General features: G+C 47.5%; 1 protein-coding gene and 1 pseudogene across 1 annotated transcript; one reads left to right on the top strand and one right to left on the bottom strand.

The window, feature by feature from the left end:
* Positions 1 to 228: 228 nt before the first annotated feature.
* On the bottom strand, positions 229 to 3,766 carry LOC102813733 (annotated as a pseudogene).
* RRP1 (ribosomal RNA processing 1) lies at positions 3,765 to 17,336 on the top strand. The gene is made up of 14 exons (XM_006870844.1): positions 3,765 to 3,897; positions 6,215 to 6,297; positions 7,204 to 7,261; positions 9,020 to 9,105; positions 10,755 to 10,820; positions 13,242 to 13,367; positions 13,560 to 13,624; positions 13,835 to 14,075; positions 14,284 to 14,296; positions 14,579 to 14,625; positions 15,193 to 15,290; positions 15,473 to 15,492; positions 16,087 to 16,200; positions 17,080 to 17,336. The coding sequence occupies exons 1-14, from the start codon at positions 3,765 to 3,767 to the stop codon at positions 17,334 to 17,336; spliced, it is 1,407 nt and encodes a 468-aa protein (XP_006870906.1).
* The last annotated feature ends 937 nt before the right edge of the window (positions 17,337 to 18,273 follow it).

Raw genomic sequence — 18,273 nt, 5'->3', positions numbered from 1 at the left:
TGACTCATAGCGACCCTGTACAGGGTTTCCAAGGCTGTAAATCTTTATGGGAGCAGAAAGCCTCATCTTTCTTCTGTGGAACACCTGGTAGTTTCGAACTGCTGACCTTGCGGTTTATAGCCTGATCCGTAACTACTACGCTACCAAAGCTCCTTGGTTTCCCCATAATATTAAAAAAAAAAAAAAAGTTCATAACATTCACTCCAAAGGCACAGTACAGAGGATCCTTCAAAGGAATCCTTTTTTACTTTCTTTCTTCCCCTCAGACCATTTTAATCTTGTTGGTGTCATCCTGAGCTGGAGAGCCAGAAAACAATGAGTTCACATTTTCTTTGCTGGCTCTATTCAATTCACCAATGGCCACAGATTGCAGAGCAGGGCATTGGTTTTTCTTTTCTAACATCATCTGATACTCCAGGACCTTCTGCTTAATAAGCTTATTGAAAGAACAAGAGCGGATCCTCTTCTGTACCTGTGGAGTAGAAAGTTCTCACCCTGGTGTTTGGGTTGCAGATTGCTTATTAGACTGTCTAATAAGCTGCTGACTTCAGCATGTTGTGGACATGTTGGGACAGCTCTTTGAGTGCCTCTACGTGCACTGTTGCTTTTCCTGATGAAAGCAGAAATCTACTCAGTTCCATTTCTGAGATTTTGCCAGCTGGAAAGACTTAGTATGAACTGAAGTTATCAAATCAAGGTCATTCTTTGCTACTTCTATTCCAGAGCCCAAAGAGTACAACCTGGCACACTCCTGAATATAAGCAGGAGCCTTAAAAACTTTCTGGGAATGTTTACTCATAAAGCCACCCCACTGTTTAACTTTGTGATATTCTCTTGAAGGTCATTAGCAGTGACATTTTTTTGGCCATAGGAAGTGGGGTGCAAACATAAAAGCAAGGATAAAGGCAGACATCTTATTATGGTGTCTTTGCTGTTTGGTACAGGAGATCAAGCAATAACTTTATGATTGGGGGAAACAAAAGAAAGAAGAACAATTGAAGAGCCTCAGTTTGTCATTCCTTATATGATGTGGTACTGTCCGATAAGCACTCAATCACAAGGTTGGTTTGACTGTAAGGTTGACAGTTCAATCCACCAGCCACTCCTTGGAAGCTATATATAGGGTCCCTATGAGTCAGGTCCTACTCGATGGTACTTAACAACAACAACAGCAGCAATCTGGTAGATTGGTCCTGTTGCCTTTATCATTAAACTGCGTCAAATTAGCAATTTTGAGGCATGCATGGCGATGCTTCTGAGTCAGCAGGGGCCCAGATAACTCGACTCAAAACATCTTCAGCAAGGTGGCAACACCATTTGAGTGTCACACCAGGATTCCTAGAGGGTTGCAAAATGGTCTTTCTTGAATTCTTACCTTCTGTGTAGGAGATCCAGGTTCGATTCCTGCCCAATGCATCTCATGCACAGCCACCATTCAGTGGTTAGTGGAGGCTTGTGTGTTGCTATGATGTTAAACAGTTTTCAAAGCAGCTTCCAGACTAAGATGGATTAGGGAGAAAGGCCTGGCAATCTACTTTTGAAAATCAGCCAATGAAAACCCTGTGGATCATAACAGTCTGGCACAATAGGATCAGTGTTACAGTGGAGTTGCCATGAGTGGGAAGGCTAGTCACAACTATCAACAAAACAGGTACTAGCTGGCATTCTAGAGCCCTGGTGTGGCACTGTAAGATAAGCCCTGGGCTGATAACTGCAAGGTTAGCAGTTCAAACCCACCAGTTGCTCTCAGAAACCCTATACTTGATGCCAAACAACAGCAGTTGGTACCAACTCATATCAACCTTACCCTCAACAGTCCTGTGCCAATCTCATAATAGTTGCTACACTTGAGCCCATTGCTGCTTCCACTGTACCAATCCATCTCACTGGGGGTCTTCTTCCTTTTTGCTGACCTTCCATTTTACTAATCATGATGCCCTTCCCCATGAACTAGTCTCTCTTGACAATGTGTCCAAAGTATGAGAGACAAAGCCTGGCCATCCTGGATTCCAAGGAGTATTCTGGCTGTACTTTTTCCAACACAGATTTGTTTGTCCTTCTGGCAGTCCAGGGTACTTTTAATATTCTCCTCCAACACCATAACTCAAACACATCGATTCTTTTATGGTCTTCCTTATTCCATTGTCCAACTTTCACATGCATATGATAGTGGTTGTGTGGCATGGAGTAAGTTCCAACTCATAGCGATCCTGTATAGGGTTTCTGAGGTTATAAATGTGAGGCTATTGAAAATACCATGACTTGGGTCAGGTGCACCTTAGTCCTCAGACTGACATATTTGCTCTTGGATACTTTACAGAGGTCTTGTGCAGCAGATTTGCCTAATGCAATACATCTTGACTGCTGCTTCCATGAATGTTGATGGTTGATCCAAGCAACTTGTCTTTGACAACTTCAGTATTTTCAACATTTATCTTTGTATTATTTATTGGTCCAGAGGTGAGGATTTTTGTTTTCTTTACATTGAAGTGCAACCCATATCTAAGGCTATGGTCTTTGATCTTCATCAGTAAGTATTTTAAGTCTTCTTCTCTTTCAGCAAGCAAGGTTGTGTCATATGCATATTGCAAGTTGTTAATGAGTCTTCCTACATTCTTGATGTTATGTTCTCCTTTGTATAATCCAGCTTCTCAGATTACTTCCCAGCATACAGATTGAGTAAGTATGATGAAAGTTACAACCTTGGTGTACGCATTTCCGAATTTTGAACCATTCAGTGTCCTCTTGTTCCGTTTGAACAACTGCCTCTTGGTCTATGTGTAGGTTCTTCATGAGCACAATTAATTGTTCTGGAATACTCATTCTTTGCAATGCTGTCCATAGCTTGTCATGATCCACACAATAAAGCACAGGCAAACATCTTTCTGGTGTTCTCTGCTTTCAGCCAAGATCCACCTGACTTCAGCAATGATATCCCTTGTTCTATGTCCTTGTCTGAATCTGGCTTGAACCTCTGGCAGTTCCCTGCTAATGTACTGTTGCAACTGTTTTTGAATTATCTTTAGCAAAACTTTACTTGTATGTGGTATTAATGATTTCCTCATTCGATTGGGTCACCTTTCTTTGGAATGGGCACAAATATGGATCTCTTTCAATTAGTTGGCTAGCTCCTCATTTTGAGCTATGCCCCATAAGCAAATGAAGGTCCCAAAAGCTTACTCCACTTGCATCATCATGGTCAACTCTTCTTGAGGAGGCAGCTCTTCTCCAGTCGGATTTTGAGTGCCTTCTAACCTGAGGGACTCATCTTCCGGCATCATATCTGACAGTATTCCGGTGCTCTTCATCATGTTTCAATATTTAATATTCTGGTGCTATCTGACAATATTCCACTGCTATTCAAAAGGTTTTCAATGACTAAATATTCGCAAGTAGTCCACTTCTCCTTCTTCTTAGTCTGGAAGCTCAGCTGAAACCTGTCCACCTTGAGTGACCCTGCTGGTATTTAAAATACCGGTGGTATAACTTCCACCATCGCAGCAACAAGCAAGCCATCACAGGACAAACTGACAGACGAATAATTGGCCCACATAGCCAAAGCTTCAATCAACCCTTCTGTAGGGTAGGGACTGGGATTCATGACAGGGCTCCGCCCAGAGTTGTAGTTGCGGAGCCAACCATAGCGTGGTGCTGGCGTGCAGCTCAAACTGCGTCGCGGGCGATTGACGTCACATCGTACGCCCAGGCCCAACCGGCACGGTGGTTGTTCGCCTGGGTTCCGTGGGCTCTTTTCCGCGGTCGCCATGGTTTCACGCGTGCAGCTCCCACCCGAGATACAGCTTGCGCAGCGTCTGGCTGGCAACGAGAAAGTGACCCGGGACCGGGCGGTGAAGAAACTCCGGAAATACATCGTGGCCAGGACTCAGCAGGCCGCAGGTTAACGCGCAAGTGACGGGGCTGGTGGGGAAGAGAGCGCCGCCGCGTTGTGGGCGGCCCAATCGGGCGAGGGGCGTCAGAGGTCTATGCTACAGACCCTCCGGACCTTGTGGGGGTCTCACGTGGTGGCGCTGAGACCGATGGGCCAAATGACCTTCCTTCCTACCCCACCTGACTCTTGCTATCCACTCAGGCGAGCGTTCCATCCTGCACGCGGTTAGCAGTCCTGTCGTACCCAGCTCCTCTGTCCCCGTTAGCTAGTAGGATTTTCTATTTAGCCCTCCCTTCTGGGAAGCCACCCCCTCCCTTGTCAGACTATATACTTCCCCTTTCAACTATTTGGGCACCCCATATTTTGTGGTTAAGTGCCATCGAGTTGGTTCCGACTTATAAGGATCCCATATAGGGTTTCCAAGGAGCGGCTAATGGATTTGAACCTGTAGTTAGCAGTCCAGTGCTTATCCTATAGTGCACTTTTTACCTCGTAGCAGCCTTTATTCTTAGTTTTCTATTTGTATAATTATTGGATTGCCGTCTGATTTTAGTTCATGCTTTTTGAGCGCAGAGAACATGCAGCTTGTTGACAGTTCTCTGTACCAGTGATTCTGAAAATGTGGTCTCAGACCAGCAACTTCACAAAACCTGGATATTTGCTACCCTTAGCAGTGGAGTGGACCCAGCAAGCCTATAGGACAGAGTAGAACTGCCCCATAGGGTTTCTGAGGTGTGGCGCTGTAGGATCGGCACTGGACTGTGAACCATAAGGTTGACGGTTCAAGACCACCAGCTGCTCTTTGGAAACCCTGTATGGGGTTACTATGAATTAGAACCAACTTAACGGCACTTAACAACAACAATTTTAACTTAAGCAGAAGACTGGTGGTTTTGAACTACTGCCCTTTGTAGCATCTATTAACTACTGTGTCACTAGGGTGCATTATGTTGTTGAGTTGGTTCTCTCTCATAGCCACCAAAGAGTGGCTGGTGGGTTTGAACCACCAACCTTGTGGTTAGCAGTCCTGTTCTTATCCTACATCGCCAGGGCTCCAGGAGCATTATGGTGGTGGTTATTTGCCTTGGAGTTGGTTCTGACTCTTGGTGACCCTGCCTAGAATTTCTGAAGCTCTAAATCTTTACAGGAGCAGAAAGCTCATCTTTCTCCCACAGAATGGCTGGTAGTTTTGAACTGCTGACCTTGAGGTTAACAGCCTGACTCCTAAACACTGCACTACCAGAGCTCCTTCCAGGAATAAGGCTTCGAAATGTTTGCTGGAGACATTCGTAGTCTCGTGGTAGAATTCCACGCAGGAGACCCAGATTCAGTTCCCAGTCATTGTACCTCATATGTAGCCACCACCCATCTGTTAGTAGAGGCTGTGTGTTGTTGCTGTGATGCTGAGTAGGTTTCAGTGGAGCTTCCAGACTAAGACAGACTAGGAAGAAAGGTCTGGCAATCTACTTCTGAAAATAAGCCAATGAAAACCTTATGGATCCCAATAGTCTGATGTACAACTGATAATGGAGATGACTCAACAATTTTGTTGTTGAGTTAGGGCTGACTAGATGGCAGTTCACAATGATAACTATTTGTCAAATGAGTAATTTTTATATGTCTGTCTGCCTTACTAAGAAGCTCTGGTAACATAGTGGTTACAAATTGGTCTGCTAACTTCAAGGTCAGCAGTTCGAAACTACCAGCTATTCGGGAGACAGATGAGGCGTTCTGTTGCCATAAAGATTTACAGCCTTGGAAATCCCGTACAGGGTTGCTATGAATTGGAACTGACTCCACGACATACCACCACCACCACCACCATCGTCCTTACTGGTGTGAATGAATGAGTTAACTGTGTTTTAAAATATGAAGTATTAACATAGAAAAGGGACTCCTTGTGTGGTGCTGTATGATTAGTGCTAGACTCCTAACCAGCAGCTCCTAGGAAACCCTGTACTGGGTCTATACGAGTTGGAACTGCCTCATGACACTTAACACCACCACAGAAAAGAGTACAAACTAATTAATTATGGATGAATTAACACTAGTGAATTCACTGGTGTATGGACCATCCACACTTAACTGTCAAACAGACTCACTTTTGTATTGCTGTGGTTAAGCGGCATTTCCTCCAGAGAAGGAGTCCCGATAGCCACAGGCACTGTAGTTCTGAGTTAGGATTGCTTGAGCAGCGAGGACAGGCTCTGCTCTGCAGTGGGATTTACAGCAAAAAGACTTTGGTCTAATTCAGAAAGCCACATTTCCTTCCTGGTAATAAAAGGTTGGGTACGTTTAGTCTGAATATTGCTGTTTGTGATGCAGGTGGTTTCACACATGATGAGCTACTGAAGGTATGGAAAGGACTGTTCTATTGCATGTGGATGCAGGACAAGCCGCTCCTCCAGGTGAGTGTATGGGTCGCAGGGGAAGACGTTCCAGAGTGGGGTATCTGTGAGAGGACAGATGAGCATCCAGTTAGCCCCATTTTAATGTGGCCAAGGACACGAGGTGAAGTTTGAGAACTTCAGTGCTTTGTTCTTTATGACTGGCAGGACCCAGATCCTTTGGTTAGAGTGGATCTGACACTTGCCTGGGACTTTGACATTCTTGTGGAGTTAGTACCAACTCAGTGGTATGTGGTGCAGGAAAGGGTACCAATGAAAACATGAGCTGTTGGTGGTGTCTGTTTGTCAGGGTCACAGACTGAGCACTGAAATATTCCAAGGCAAAGGACTGACTGTAAGTCTTGTTCTTGTAAGACAAGATTTCTCCTGCTCTGCTCTTTGAATCAGTCAGTTGTCAACTGTGCTCCAAAATTACCTGAGTGGCAAGGGGGCTTGTCCAGAATGCAGATTCCCAAGCCTTATCCCGTATCTTTTAAACTGGAGGTTCTCAGGGGGAGGCCTTGGGATCTGTCATCTTAACATGTGCTTGGGGTGATGCTGGGCACAGGGACACAGACTGTTAGGTCATGAGTGGTTGATGGTGCTCTGGGTGACCCTCCTGCTCAGGGACTGAACTCAAAGACTTACTGCTGCTCCTCCTTGGTCCCCTCTACCACCAAACGTCTGTAGTCGCTGGAGGCAGGTACCACAGTGACTTTTGGGGGGATTCTGTTTGTCCTTGCTGTTGTAGGAGGACATCTTGTATAGCAAGGGGTGAAACCTGTAACACTTGGGTTCCCTGGGCTGCAAGACCCAATGGCAGCCTGTTTTCTGTGATGCATAGGTGTGTACTGAGTATGTTTGTCTCTGTCATTGTAAGAGCATATTATTCCAGAGACTGAGGAATTTCTGTTGTTTCCCGCATAGGAGGAACTAGGAAGGACCATTTCCCAGCTTATCCATGCCTTTCAGACCACAGAGGCCCGTGAGTATGCTCTGCCACCCTTAATACCTATTCGCAAATTCCCTGGAAATTCAAACTGCTAGACACAGGTATGCCATTCTGAAATCTAGTGCATGTCATAGCTGAGGGTGTGAGAGAGGTGAGAATTGTAGCTAGTCCCCAACCAGAATTTGGTGAGTGGGAGACACTCTCCTAAGTACTTGGCATGCATTAACTCACTTATTCCAGCCAGACACAGCTCTTTTATCAGAGACCTAGCAGGTGTCTAAAGGGCTGCCGTTTTCCACTTTTAATATAAAATAAAATGAAAAGCCAGTTTCATGTTGCCAAGCTTCTTCTTGTTAGGTGATGTTGAGTCAGCTCCTACTCATAGTGACCTTATGCACAACAGAAGGAAACACCATCCTTAACAGTTGTTAGATTTGAACCCATTGCTGCTACTACTATGTCAGTCCATCTCCATAGTGAATCTTCTTTTTCACTCATCCTCCAACTCGCTAAGCATTGTTGCCCTTCTCCAGGGACTGGTCCCTCCTGATAACATGTCTAAAGTATGAGACATAAAGTCTATCCGTGCTGACTTCCAAGTATCATTCTGGCTGTACTTCTCCCAACATAGATTTGTTCTTCTTAAAAGCAGTTCATGGTACTTTTAATATTCTCCAACACCATAACTCAAATTCATCAATTCTTCTATGGTCTTCCTTATTCACTGTCCAACTTTTGCATGCATATGAGCTTATAGAAAATATCATGGCTTGAGTTAGGCGCACCTTAGTCCTCAAACTGACATCTTTGCTCTTGAACACCTTAATGAAATCTTGTGCAACTGATTTGCCTAATGCAATATGAGATTTGATTTCTTGCCTGCTGCTTATATGAGTGTTGAATGGTCCATTCACATCAGCCTCTGTGCTCAGGGCCCCAATAACAACATGTACCTTCCCCTGTGTTCTTCTGGAGCATGGGGGTGGGGAGCGAGGGAGCCAGGCTGAGTAGCAAGCACCACTCCCCTAGAACATGAAGGCTATTCCCTGGTGGTACCTTGATTACGTACACAGGTTTCAGGCCAATTAAGTAGGCAGAGTAGTCAGCATTGGAGTGAGTGCTCTGGTAGTTAAAGTAGCTGTCGGCTCAGTTAGAGAGCTTCTCTAGGAACTGTACTGAGCATTAGTGGTGGATCTATGTGTCATCATTTTTACTTTCTAAGAGCTTGCATAGTCTTTCAGTGCTTGGTAAACTACCAAATATAGAGTATTCACTTAGCCACATGTGAGCGATTTAGAAAAATGCAGGTCTATGCATTACCAAACCACCTGACCAAACCTTTGCTACTATCGAAGTTCGGACACTGGCAGGTAGAGGTACCCTTGTTGCTGTGTTGTTTATAAGGTTTTGTGCATGTTTTTGTAAATTGGGTGGCCGGGCATCCTGGATGTCCTGTGCACATTTACACAGCTGTGTGTGTCTCTCTCTCTCTCTTTCTCTCTCTCTCTCTCACACACACACACACACACACACACACACACACACCCCACCCTGACTTCTCCGGCAGGTCTGGGCCCACTACTGGGAGGCAGCACTGCTGAGGTTGGGAACCCGAGAGCAGAACCTCTCCTGCCACTGCTGTGTTCACACTGTGGCTGAAGTGTGTGTATGCTGTTTTGCTGTGCTCTCTGAGGCTCTGAGTGGCACCATTTCTCAGTTCCACACACGCTCCTACCTCTGTCTGTTGTGGTCATTGTCTCCCGGCACTCACTAGGCTCCTTGTTCTCCTAGAGCACCTGTTCCTTCAGACGTTTTGGCAAACCATGAATCGTGAGTGGATAGGGATTGACAGGCTGCGCCTGGACAAATACTACATGGTAAGAAGCTGCCCATAGTTCCTATTTTGGCTCTTTCTGTCCTGAGTCTCCAGCATCCTGTTTTTGCCCAGTAGAACTTGGAGGACCCTGGGCTCATTTGCCTATCAGTAATCCTCAGCTTCCCACAGAGGTGAAGGCTCCATGACAGTGAGGTGACACTGCAGCAGTGTGACCCCATAGGTGTTAGAGAAGGGACAGAAGCTTGTTGGGGGTCCTGCAATATTTGCCCCATCTCTGAGGGTTACTGATGGGCACTGGATTCCTACTTGGTTCTCAAATCCTTAAGCACTTACACAAACTTCCATTCAGAGAAGGAGAGTTAAAATTGCTGAGAATCGAATCATGAAGCTAACACTTCTCTGCTGTTACAGCTGTACACATCCCTGAGCGCTCACCAGCTCAGCCAGGCCATGTTCTCACCTGCTGACTGGATGCTGGGCCCGCCTAGCCAGGGATGATTATATTGTTCAATCTTGTATTACATTCGTGTCAATTTAGCTTAGTATCTTGCGCTGCAAAATAAAATCAAGTTTTGTAGACATAGTAACTGCCATCTTGCTGTTAGGCTAGAATTTACTGTGGCTTGCAGGCACCTCTGGAGGTGAAGGCACATTGCTGCTGTCTGTGAGCACAGGTGATCTGAGGGGAAACCAGGTGAGGCCTGTTCTCACTGGGGACAGAGCCCTCCTTGGCTGGCGTTGTGTCTTGCTCTACCTGTCTGACTCAGTGACCAGTTCAGACCCTGGCCAAGATTATGTATGGTGGATTTATAGTAAGGACCCCTGAGTAGAAAGCTCAAGAAGAAAGAATGAAGAAACTCTTAAGTCCTTGGGGTTGGGGAGGACTGGGAGCCAGGCATCTGTATTTTTGCAAAATTCACATTTATAACAGGAGGCCGTAGGCCTCTTTACCTGCTGTGTAACTGCTAAGTTATTTTGTTTAGTGAATTCTGTTGGTTTGAAAGTCACTTTCCCCCCTTTGTGTGACCCCATCTTGCTGACCCTATTGGTGACACCGCAGAGTGTGATGTGAAACTAGCTCTGGTGTCTGCAAGAGTGGTATATCCTGGCAGCCTGGGCAGGCTGTGAACAAAGGCTCTTTGGGGCCAGAGTGTCCTGGGCTGCTTTATCCTGACTTGGACTCCTCCCCTGGCATGTGCCATTATCTGAGAGCAGAAAACTGCATGGAAAATACCTTGAACCATTTTAAAGGGGAGGTGGAGCCTGGTTTGCATCAGGAGGCTTAGAGGAGAGCCTTTACTGCCTGACAGGCTGGAGAGACTGGAAACTGAGCTCTCCTTGTGGGGAAGGAGTCCTGGAGTGCTCAAAAAGCCATCGTGCTGTTCAGGTCTGGCCTTGCCAAGTGCTCCATCTTTCAAGATATGATCTGTGCTCCCTACCTGTAGTTCATCCACTGTGGACTTGACTTCCTGCTGCTCCAAGAAAGTTGACTACTTAACACAGGGGATGCTGTGTGTTTCCAGGCCCAGGTGTGGTACCCTACCCAGGCAGAACTTACTGGGTGCTTGGGGTGCAGAGTTAGCAGGCTGTGGCTCTGATCCAGGCACGCCCGGTACATAGAGCACACAGGGGTATTTGGTGAGACCTGAGCTGTGTGTCTGCTAACGAGTGTCTCCTTTTGTGCCGTAGCTCATGCGGATGGTGCTGAATGAGTCCTTGAAGGCCCTGCAGATGTGTGGTTGGCAGGAAAGGTCAGTGCCCACGGCAGCTGAGGAAAGAGACAGCGTCTCCGGACGCAGCCGTTCACCCAGTGCACTGCTTACCTGGGATACGGGAGTCAGGGTTCCTCTTCTACTCATCACAACAAGGACCTCCATGACACTTCAAATGAAGGGGTTTTAGTGACAAGTTGTCTGTGTATTCATGGAAACGATGCTGCTTGTTTTCAGCCTTGCTAAGCTCTTATGTGCATTGGAGTCTAAACCTCTGCTTTAGAAGGATGAGCAGCTAGGTGTCTTTTACTTAATTTTTAGTTTTAATTAAAATATGGTGCATTCAGCAATGAAGACTAATTCCTGCTATTGAAACACTCTGGAGTCCTGGTGTGGTGCCATATGATAAACACTGGACTGTAAGGTCCATTTGAACTGCAAGGTGAGCGGTTCAAACTCACCAGTGGCTCACTGGAAACCCCAGATAGGGCCCCTATGGCTCCGAACCGACTTGATAGCACCAAAGAACAACAGTAGAAACACTTAACATTGTCCCAGCGTCTCCTTTTCAACAGCAGTGCTTGTGGAGAGTTGTCAAGTCCACAAGGCCAGGGCTGGCCTTCAGTTTCTGTCTCAGCTCGAGTTTTGAAGATTGTGCAGTGAGGAGGAATCCTGCCCCTGCATGTGTGGTGGACTCTACACACAGCCTGGGCTTAACGGCTTCTGGGCCCAGCCCCTACCGGGGATCCACGGGCTGGGTGCAGCTAGGGGTGTTCTTTGCCTGAACCCGCCTCTTAGGTCTCCTGGGACATTTGCACCCAACAGATCAGGTCAAGGGCTTCCAAACCTGGCAGGGGTGATGTGAGTTCTACCCCATAAAGTGGATGTCTGAGTGCTTAACATTGAAAAAAAATTTAACATTAACTTGGAAATGTAGTTTAATTTTTGTAAATAATTGATTTTATTTTTGATTGTTGAAGCTGTTACCAAATTCAACACTTTCTACATAAACAGTCACTGATACTGATTGTATTCTTTGAGCTGAGCAACTCCTCTCCCCTCCTTTTCCCAGTTATTTCTCCCCATGCTCATAAACGCACTGCCCCAAGATTCTGGTGTACTCTTCAAGTTGCTATTGCCCTTCAGAGATCTTCAGCGAGCAGGATGTTCAAGATAGATACTCCCTGTTAGTTAAGCTAAACTATTGATTGGTTGTAAGATGACTTCAATGTGAGGGTTAAAGATTCTCTCAGGGGTTCATCCAGCCTCAGTGACTTAAGAAAGCTGCCTAAATAAAAGTCCATGAGATGGAGTTTAGGTTTTTAAATTTTTACTGATAATATTTTTCTCATTATGAGAGTGATACAAGCTCAGTGTAAAACCCTGAGAACACCTTTATAAAAATTAGAAAGTAATTTTGATGACTAGAGATAAGCGCTTAACAAGCTCATGTCTCCTGTATGGTGCTGCGGCCATACGTGGCATCATGTTACATGTGACATTTCATAGACTGCCTTCTTACTTTGCTCATGATGAAAGCATTCCCTCTCTGTCCTGCTACATGATCGTTTCTTTTGGCAGAAAACAGAGGTCTCAGCTTAAAAAAAAAACAGTAGCTTGAATTGATCTGTAATTTAATGAAAAAATTGCACATTATAGGTTTGGGGTTTTTTCTCCCCAAGTATATGAATAGTAGAACTAGTTACCAGATGTCAAGATACCTACCATAGTGGAGAGTAAAGTTGATGTCCTGAGCTTTTATGTGTATCTTCTGGTTAACAAAGTTTGTTCAGGCTCCTCCCCCCCCCCCACACACACACACACACAATGAAAAACAGAATCAGCAGAAATTGGGCTGCAGCTCCGTGAATTTTGCCATGTTCACATTGTGGTTCTACATTTGGAATAATGATGGAGATTTTACATTTCAAGAAAGCGTAAAGCAGTTGTTGGTGATTGTCCTTAGACACCCCCAGGAATGGCTCTGAGGCTGGGCGGCTCTCAGTTTTAACAGGTTCACCCAGTGGGAATCCAGTGACTTCTACGGAATTCAGTATGAAAGGGACTCATATAGATTCACTTTTTTTTTTTAATAAAAGTAATTCCATACTCATTGTTATTAGGAGAAATCAGTAACTCTGTCTCCATTGTAAGTGTGTGGTCAGGTTCACGCTAGCACTTGGAGGCCGCTGTATCTAGGCGTCTTCCTGTGGGTTTCCTACTTGTCTTTGTTTTCTTTGTCACTTCTCCCTGTGGTCAGCCGCACTTTTCTGTCTTGGAGCAGGTGATTCCCAAACAGTGCCGTACATCCAAACCATGTAGGGAACTTCTTATAAAACCAGGTCTGTGAGTTCAGGGCACAGGGATCCATGGTGTTACCCACAGCTTGGGTTTCCAGGGGCATCTCGGCCATTCCACACTGCTCAGATCTGCTGCTGTATTTGCCTCTTCTCTCCTCAGTCAGAGCGAGCAGCTGCTGAAGCTACTGACGACTGAGATCCTACACCCAGACAGCCAGGCCCCCCATGGGGTGAAGAGCCACTTCACTGAGATATTCCTGGAGGAGCTGGCCAAAGTGGGTGCAAAAGAGGTGAGGGGGGCTGGTCACCTGGTGTCAGCTTGGGAGCTGGACTGGACTTGGGCTCAGACTTGAGGCTCTGTACATGGCATTAACTCAGGGAGGCTGGGATTGGGGTGGGGCATGGAGGCTTGTCACTTGGTGTTAGTTTATTGGGGGCTGTTCATAGACAGGAATGGAAGCTCTCGTTTCCTCTCCCTGCAGCTTACCGCAGACCAGAACTTCAAGTTCATCGAGCCCTTCTGCAGAATCGCTGCCAGGACCAAAGAGTAAGTAGCCGGTGGCTCTGTCAGGCTGACTTCTGTTTGACCCACCTCTCTGGAACCTCCATCTCCAGCGTGGCCTGTGCTGTGGAGGAGTTGCCTAGAGAGGCCGCTGGGCTGTAGGGGTGGGGGACGGGGACAGGGACAGTGATGAGTCTGTACTGTTTGACAAGCATTCCCACTTGACTGCTTTCTCACCTTTCTCTTCCCCTTCAGTACCCGCGATTTACATAACATAGCTCGTGGGATCTTTGATACAATTGTGGAACAGGCCCCATTCGCCATTGAAGATCTAATGAATGAGCTGGACGAACAAGAAGACGGGGAGGAGGAGGAGGAGTTGTCGGAAGACAGTGACTTGGAGGAGGGTGACATGGAGGAGGAGGAGAGTGAGCCAGATGTGCTGACTGCAAAACAGGCTGAGGAGCAGCTGAAAGGTGGGGTTCCACACAACAGGGTCTGACCACATTTACCCTCCCCCATGCTCAGTTCCCATCTTGGCTAAGCCAGCGTCAGACAGTCAGATCCCCGTGGCTGCCCCTCCTATCTGGACCCTGTTTCTGCCTTTGCTCTCAACACAGCAGCCAGAGTTGCCATTAAGTCATGTGGCACATTGGTCCTCTGCTCGCTGATCCTGGTTCTGACCCACTGTTCCATTTGCTTAGTCACCCCTCGATAGCTGGTGCACACCTGCCCCCTCCACCTGTAACCTCTGCCCGATTCTCCCTCTCCTCTCAGTGTCTGCTCACCCGCCACTCTCAGGTGATATAGCCTGAGTCCTGATTTAAATGTGCAGCTTCCCACCCTCTGGTGAGACCTGCTTGGCTTAGTGTCCTCCCTGTGCAGTCACTTCATGGCATGCTGCCTAATGACTTGTTCCTTGTAGTCCTGGTTCCTTGTTTTTTGGAGTTCAGGGGGTGTCTCTCATTCCAGATTCCATCCATAGGCCTAGGACAGGAGAGGAAGAGGCAGAAGACGAGGAGGACAGTGCTGGTGCGGTGCTGCAGGTGGGTGGGCTGAGGCCTGACCTGAACCACAGCAAGGACTGGGGAGGGCGCTGTCCACTTTGAACTCAGATACTGACCTGAGTGGCAGACTTGAACTGCAGTGGGCATGGGGAGAGGACAGGCACCAGGGCAGGGGCCCTCTGGCAGACTGCTTTCTAGGCTAACACCAGCCATTAACCATCCGTCCCTCTTTATAGGCAGACTGAGACATGGGTGGCACTGTCTGGCAGCTTGCAGTTCCCTCTGTGCCATCAGGTGTGTCCGTCACTTCATAACAGAAAACGTACAATGTGGATTTCTAAGACTCACTTCCAAATACCTGTCTAGTACCTTACAAATGACCTGAGGTGTTGATTTTTGGTTTTCCTCATTTGACTATGGCTCAGAAGATTGTGGGCTCATAGGCCAAGCTGCCCTCTTGGCTCTCGTATTTCTATGGGGCAGTGCTGCCCAGAGCATGCCTGGTGCCTGCCTCCAGTGGACAGATGGCCAGTGTGTGCTGAGGGGCTGGAGTGCTACAGGTGGAAGATGGCTCACCAGTGGCCTGTGTGGGCTTTTCTTTGACAGTTTGACTATGAGGCAGTTGCTAACAGACTCTTTGAAATGGCCAGTGGACAGAAGACCCCTTCTCAGAACAGAAAGCGTCTCTACAAAGTGATCCGGAAGTAAGTGTCTTTAAGAAGGTGGTGGCGTTGTCCTCCCTGCCCTTTGAGTGCCTCTGCGCTCCTTAGAAACAGTTACTCATCCCGGGAGCTGCTTCTGAGGCCCCTGGACATGGGGTTCTGTGTAGCTTCCTTCTCCTCCAGACTCCTGACTCTGCTGACTGATGCTTTCTCTTTCCTTCCAGACTGCAGGACCTCTCTGCAGGTGAGGACTGGCTGTGCGCACAGTGGGGAGCAGAGGGGTCCCACATATTGGTTTCCAGCACAGGTGTTCTCTTTGTGAAGAGGCCTGCTGGTGCTGGTCAAGCCAGGGCTCTGCTCTCATGGTGCTAGCATTAGCTCTGTGTTCTCCGTCATCCTGAGGCAGGTGTCCTGGGTAGGGGTGGCCTGAAGACCGACCCTGATGCAGGGGATAGACTGCAGGCCCTGTGGGTTACCTGCTTAAGAGGAGCCTGGGAGTGGAGGCCACTCTTCCCTGGGGTGGTGGGACTAGGCACCTCCCTGAAGGCAGTGAGGGCTGCCGTGTGCTGTGCTCTTGTGGGGCTCTACGGAGAAGACTTAAGAACACTTTCCCAGGAGGTTGATGGTCAGAGACTTGAATATTTTTTCCTGATAACGATACTATGACATTTTCTAAACATACGGCTAATTAGAAAAGGAGTTTGCAGTGAATGCGTGTCTATCCACAACCTAGAGTCTACCATTAATTTCTTACTACAGGGTGTCAGAATGACTCTGGGTAATAGAAGGGGGATCTAGCTCACTCAGGGCACCCCCATGACTAGCCTCTGTTCCCCAGGTATCTTCCCCGAGGATGACATCCCTGAGAAAGTCTATGCCCATCGGCATGAAGGGAGACTACAGAGGCAGATGAAGAAGCGTTTGCTCAAATCCCAGTTGAAGAACAAGAAAGGTAGGGCCTAATGTATGTTGTTGATGTGTGAGGTGTGGATTTTCTGTGGCCCCTACCTCCCTCAGGTCTTCCCCTCTTTCCTAAGCTGTAGCCACACAGCCCCTTGTAGGGCTTTGGGCTCTGCCGCGGGGTTGTCTGGCCTTTGGGTCTGTCCTGCTGTTTGCTGATACTGTCTTGTCCAGTCCAGTCCACTGTGGCAGTTTCCCGTCGGTTCCTCCCACATGTTCCCTGCCCTCTTCAGTGTCCTCAGGACCTTTGGTTGTCCCTGTGGTCTGCTTGGTCATGGGAGTGGCTAAGAGTGGACCCAACATTTGGCTTCAGTGTGCCCTGTCACTCAGTCCTATATCCCCTGCAGACCCTACCTCCCTCTGCAGTGTTCTGGATCCACCCCCTCTCCAGCCATGTCCACACCCCCCATAGCAGCTGTCTGGTTCCACAGCTGGCCAGCTCTTGTGCTCTCAGCAGCTCCTGCTCCAGTGCCCCAAGAACCTCCTGAGGGCTGTCTTCCCACTCTGTGTGTGGCAGCGAGGGTCAAGCTGCTTGCCCTGGTGTGCTGGAACTGGGCCACTCACACCTCATGCCTTGCTCCTCTCCTTTCTAGCTGTCCTCACCGTGGTCTTTTGAAGGCCTGGCTTCCCCAGTATGATTTTCCCTGTATCCAGACCCATTAGTGATTTTGTACCTGCCTTGTGGGACTTACCATCCATCCTGGGCCCGTGGTGTCGATTTGCGGAGCCCCACTTTGGTGATGTTGGCTTCCACATTCTCCGTGTGTCCTGAGGCCTCCAGGTTCCTGTGCTGACACCTTCACTTATAGAACTCAATGAAGTCATCCCATGTGCTCACACCCCCGCTCCCACTGCTTTGCTGTTTTCACAGGGAAGAGTGGAAAAGAGGAGCTGAGTTCTGCTCCACGGTCCAGTGGAAATAAGAGGAGGAAGAGGAAGAGCAGGAGGACTGACCTTGATGTGCAACCTGAGGGAGCCCCACCCCAAGAGCAGGGCAGGAACCGTGGTGTGCGAGGGGCTCGCAGCAGAAGGAGGGGGAAGCCTGGTGCCAGGGCCAAGGTGGCTGTCAGGGCTGAGGCCCTGGAACCAAAGAAGAAAAAGAAACGGATCCAGGAGAGTCAGGAGTGATGCCTGGCTGCCCTGGGACAGGCAGGCGGTTTAGCTGAGTGAACTGAGTACCAGGCAACACCTACTGTGGTGAGGAAGGGGCCAGACCAAGAAGGGATTGCACCAGCATGGAGGATCTGCCGGAGTCCTGGGAAACTTTCCCCTGATAGAGCCAGGGGTTGCAGATGTGATGGCCTCGGGTTCAGGAACTCCAACTCCCCAAACTGATTAGCCCTTGCTGGGTCCTTGGTCCCACTGTAGGGAATCGGTTACGTGCCTGTGGGCTACCCAGGAAATAAAGTGACATAACAGTTCTCAACAAGGATTGGTTCTGGTATGTAACATTGAAGGTTTTCCCGTAGTGTGAAACAACAGGGGCAGATTCCTTGATAGCCATTTCTGTGGAAACAAGTATATGTATGTATAAACGAAATGTGGAAAACAAGACACCACAGTGTTAACAGCTTGTCTGGGCAGGGACATGCTTACTGTCTACAGCTTTTGACTTGTGTTCAAACTTTTACAGTGATTTTACTTTTATAATAAAATGTTTTTATCTTTTGTAGTCATATTTACTATAACCTACAAGCACAGTGTTGAGGGCCAAGAAGGGTTTAGAATAGAGCTGTGAACTTTTCTAGTAGCCATGTTAAAGGAAAAAAGCAAACCACACAGTCTTTGAAATTCCATGGTTATCGCTGGCGGATAAGTGCTTAACCTCAAGGTCGGTTTGAACCATAAGGTCAGTGGTTCAAACTCAACAACTGCTCCTTGGAAACTACTGGGGCTGCTGTAAGTCAGAACCAACTTGACAGTACTTAACAGTATTCCTTACTGCACATCCCAACTCATATGTAATGCTATCAGAAATATTCCTTACTGCACATCCCAACTCATACGTAATGCTGTCAGAAATACTTGATCCATTATTTAATAAATTGCCAGTTGAAAAAGTAGA

The sequence above is a fragment of the Chrysochloris asiatica genome, unplaced genomic scaffold, assembly GCF_000296735.1.
Source record: "Chrysochloris asiatica unplaced genomic scaffold, ChrAsi1.0 scaffold00154, whole genome shotgun sequence".
NCBI lineage: Eukaryota > Metazoa > Chordata > Mammalia > Afrosoricida > Chrysochloridae > Chrysochloris > Chrysochloris asiatica.
This window is presented reverse-complemented; position numbering and strand designations above follow the sequence as displayed.